Genomic DNA, 4,894 nt, shown 5'->3' on the forward strand with positions numbered 1-4,894 from the left:
CGACATTTTCAAGCGAGACCTGCAATCAACGGGCTCCTGTAAATAATTCACGACAAGTGCGAAGACTTTGGCTTTAGTGCATAAAAAATCAATCCTCATTGTATTCGTTGGCCTCGTTCAGACATACACTTAATCCCCGTCAGCAGAAACAGGCCGCACTTGCTAGTATATATTCTTTCTGCTTTTTCGGTCCTCGACGACTACAGAGACCATCACGCTTCGAGAGCACGCTGTCAGATAGCAAGTTGCCTCTCGACTCCATCGCGCGTCTTGAAGGTTCACTTTCTCTCCCTAAGTCCCAATGAGGTGTTTTACTTCGACGTAGTAAAACCTCTAGATGTTTGTAGAAGCTCTGTATCTCAGCTGAATGTGCACCACATCCAGCTTTTTAATTGGCGGCTAGACGCGAACACTTCGAGAAGGAAAATCAAGGAAAGAGCCACAGGCGTCACCTCCACTGTCCTGCCCATAAAGGATACAAGAATCATGTCATCTCCTGCAGCCAAAATGCCGGAGCGCAAAAGCCTTTTTAAAAAGGGAATCGACGCGGATGAGTCGCGCCGAAGCCGCATGGAAACCACCGTGCAAATTAGGAAGACTATCAAGGAGGACCGCATGAATCAGCGCCGTCGCATGGTAGGACAATCTGCTGCGATCACTGGGATTTAATCTTTTCATGACTTCGATTAGCCTCGTGTTGAATGCGGGCTGCATATTTTTCTCTTTTACAATTGACTTTGCGTAGTAACGTAGCTAATGATTTGACATTGCTTTTGTAGACGCTGGGAGACAGCGAAACTGTTTCGACAGCTGACACGGGCGATGCTTCCTCCGATAATACAATGATGGAACACGTAAGCAGCTTTAAAAGGGGGGAGATTAGAGGCTGATTTAACTATACCATTGCAGTTGTCAGAGCTTCCACAGATGGTAGTGGGCGTTAATTCTGGTGATCCGGCCTTGCAGATCGATGCGGTCACCAAGTTTCGTAAGATCTTATCTATTGGTAAGTTATAGGTAATGGTGGTCGACGAAGAAATATATGCTGAATTTATGGCAATTCTGCACTTTTCAGAGCGCAACCCACCTATTAAGGAGGTGATTGAAACCGGGGTCGTACCCATTTTCGTGCAATTTCTCCAGCGCGAGGACTTTCCCACGCTTCAATTTGAGGCTGCTTGGGCGCTGACAAACATTGCGTCAGGTACATCTGCAGATACCGCGGTGGTGATTAACCATGGTGCAGTGCCTATTTTCTGCCAGCTGCTGCTATCCACGAACGACGATGTGCGAGAGCAAGCCGTGTGGGCCCTTGGTAATATTGCTGGTGACTCTGTTGTGTGTCGTGACATGGTTCTACGCTGCGGTGCCCTGCGTCCTCTCATGCAGCAACTAACGGAAAACTCCAAGTCTACAATGCTTCGTAACGCTACTTGGACGCTTTCCAACTTTTGCCGAGGCAAGCCACAACCAATGTTTGACCTTGTCGCGCCTGCTCTTCCGACTTTGGGTCAGCTAATCTATACCCATGACGAGGAAGTGCTGACAGATGCGTGCTGGGCCCTGTCATATTTGTCGGATGGTTCGAACAAGAAAATTCAGGCAGTGATTGAATCTGGCGTGTGCCGGCGAATTGTGGAATTATTGATGCATCACTCTGCCTCCGTGCAAACGCCAGCTCTACGTACCGTTGGTAATATTGTGACTGGCGACGATCTGCAGACACAGGTCATCATTAACTTGCATGCACTGCCCTGCCTGCGTGCGCTTCTGGAAAGTCCGAAGAAGGGTATACGAAAAGAGGCGTGCTGGACGCTATCAAACATTACGGCTGGCAACCAAGAGCAGATACAATTGATTATTGAAGCCGACATTTTTCCGTCTTTGATTAATTTCTTATCAACTGCCGAATTTGACATACGCAAAGAAGCTGCATGGGCTGTGTCGAACGCAACATCTGGCGGCTCGGCGGAGCAGATTATGCATCTCGTCAACCTTGGTACGATTGCATCGATAAAGAAATTGTGTCATCTTTATAGACTCATTTTGTCTTTGTCAATCACAGGATGCATCAAGCCTCTGTGTGATCTACTGGAGGTGAAGGATACAAAGGTTGTAATTGTAGCCCTGGAGGGTCTCGAGAACATCTTGCGTGTGGGCGGTTTAAAGAAAACCAACGATATAAATGATGTTGCTACATTGATTGATGAGGCCGACGGTGTTGTTAAGATCCAGGCGCTGCAATATCATGCCAACGAAGGTGCGTTTAAGGTCTGACTATGCCTCATTTCCTCGATGGTGCTAATATTTGATGCGTCGAATCGTGAACGACAGACATTTATGTTAAGTCGATGAAGATTGTGGAAACATATTTCAACGGCGAAGAGGATGCAGAGGACAGCCTGGCACCTGACACTAACGCAAATGCGCAACAGTTTCAATTTGGCACGACGTCTGACCAACCCACTATGTTTCAGTTTGGTCAGAATTGATTCAATTAGGAAAGAAGTGGTAGACATTAAAGAAATTGGACGATTATGATCTACCTGACGAACGCAGAAGTAGCGTGTGAAACACACCAGGGAAGTATTACTCGTGCAAAATGTATTTCCCTTTTGCCTATAAAAGTGTCTAGTCTTCTTTGGTCTCGACTTAAATTACAAGAAAGTGATAGGAGTTTATACATCAGATCGCAGATCTGTGTCAATTTTTTTAAGTATTACCAAGTGCTTGACGGAAATGAAACAAAAGACTGAATAGCATCTGGATTTAGAAAGGATGTGAAATAAAGGAAAAAGGGAGTAAATATAACATTTCCCTATAAAAGTGGTAGTTTTATATTTTCGTGTTACTACCTAGCTACTTCAGTTGTCTTATACACACTCTAGAATTTAAAGTTAAAAATGCCACACTCCCGTTCTGCATATGGTTAATTTACATCCGCTTTCTTGATCCACGCACACCATTTTGCTAATATACAAAAGCTAAAATTTAAATTTTCAATATTTTCTGTTTCAATTCCCAACTTTTTCCAGATCTGGAATCTACCGATTGGGTATCGTTCAGGTACCTTCGAGAATATACTCGGTATGTAATGGGGCACACATCGGTTGGAGAACCGTTGTTGTGGTACATTTACTTTATGGATAAAATACCCTTTTATCTAATTTTAAATAGTTAGTTACTTAAATCCCATTTATTATGGGTATCAAATGTGGTCGCCGCCAGATATAAATCTGGCGGCCAAAATCTATTTTAATTAGCTAGGTAAGGTTTTTAGATTTATTTAGATAATTAAATAAAGTGCAGTTCCCCTTTTTTTCTTAAAGCGTTAAGTGCCTTTCTAAGGGTTGCGCATTTATCTGTAAGAGATATAAGCTTTTTCAAGGTATATCCTCTTGGGCACTAGTTGCCACTTGGTTCTACGAACCCCTGAATCCCTTGAACTAGGATTCCTTAAGCTTTAATAGCTTGTACGACTCCCTGAGTTGTTAAATTCATTATTTCAATAGAACTAAGTGACTCTCTGAATCTGAAAGTCTTCCTCTGACTTTAGGAGCGAGCTCCGCTTCACCTGGTAGCACTTGATGTCAATCTACGCCTGAGTCTTTACAAGACTAATTTCTCACTAAAACGGAAGAGGTTCCAGAATTGTCAGAAGCGCAACGCGCCGCTTATGACAAGCTCAAAACCTTATTCGGGCTTGAGCACGCGGAATTTATTATCTTCCAGGGACCAGAGGTCCTGCATGCAAGGCTTGAAGCCTTTATGCGGTACGAAGCCTCCCTGATCGGTCAGGTAGGACCATTAAGCGGCATCTATGCCAAACCGGTACATCTCTGTACCTGACTCAGAGCCGAGGGCTCGCCCTCTAACTGTAAATGTGAAAACATTTGAGGGAAAAGAGGGAGAGAATCTCCTTTTTTGGATTAAGCAGATGGAGATGTTCATTGACTCCGCCTTGTTCTTAACAGAAGGGCAGAAGGTGGCTTTGGCCATTTCCAAACTCGGAGGAAGAGCCATGGAGTGGGTACTTCGTGCATTTCGTCCATAATCGGCGCTTTATCCTCATGGTATTCGCAAAAGCAGCAAATGCCCAGCATGTTTGCACCGCCTGATCAGGCTTTTCGCATGCGAGCACGGCTCCTAGCGACTCGACAGGGTAAAAGAACCCTAGGGGACTATGTCCAGGAGTTGAGAACTCTCATTGCATCTAGGCATCAAGACCCGGTGCAAGAAGCAATTGTAGTGACCATCTTTATGAGGGGTCTCAATGAGGGCGTTGCCCGGACGGAATTGTTCCGGTCTCACCCTGCTACTTTCGAAGAGGCAGTTGCCATAGCGCTACGCGTCGAGTTCGACTTTAAGTCTGCTCGCGTTAGCACGCCTGTTTACCGAACAAGCTCTTCAAGCACATGGGTTTCATCTAATAGAGCGGAACTCACGGAATTTAAGCCTCGTTGAGGAAGGAGAAGAGGCTCTTCAAGCTCAGGAACAGCATAAGACCATCCGTAGATGTTATACGTGCGGAAGCACGAAACATTTACGTCTGGCCTGCCCTCTTCGAAATTCGCGTAAAGCTCGAAAGAGCTCCAACTCCGACCTATACCAGAGATCTGGTACGGTGCGGGAAAACGTCGATACCCAGTAGGTGCGGGGTGCCCTACTGGGAAGGCCTAGGCTCTGTTGAACCTCAAGGAGGTGAGAATAAACAGAACCTAGCCACAATTAGCTCGGTGCTTGCGAGAGTACAAGCCTGGCTTGCTAGTCGCTCAAGCGACTGTAAAGGGCTTTGATAAGCCGTGGTCAATTTGAATTGACTCAGGAGCGTCTTGCAATTATGCTCGACGCCTTTCCCTTGAAGGAAGTCAACAATACCTTGAGGCGCTTAGAG

At 45.5% G+C, this 4,894-nt stretch overlaps 1 protein-coding gene across 1 annotated transcript; it reads left to right on the forward strand.

Annotated features, from left to right (window-relative positions):
- Positions 1–301: 301 nt before the first annotated feature.
- Positions 302–2,627, forward strand: CCR75_003419 (uncharacterized protein; the record flags this gene model as incomplete). Its single annotated transcript, XM_067961514.1, has 7 exons — positions 302–306; positions 348–636; positions 780–854; positions 910–1,006; positions 1,076–1,999; positions 2,066–2,260; positions 2,335–2,627. 7 exons carry the CDS (start codon positions 302–304, stop codon positions 2,490–2,492), a joined length of 1,743 nt encoding a protein of 580 aa, XP_067821449.1. The 3' UTR covers positions 2,493–2,627.
- Positions 2,628–4,894: the final 2,267 nt, after the last annotated feature.

The sequence above is a fragment of the Bremia lactucae genome (assembly GCF_004359215.1).
Source record: "Bremia lactucae strain SF5 chromosome Unknown BlacSF5_NotPlaced_19_SHOA01000004.1_2068294bp, whole genome shotgun sequence".
Classification (NCBI taxonomy): Eukaryota; Oomycota; class Peronosporomycetes; order Peronosporales; family Peronosporaceae; genus Bremia; species Bremia lactucae.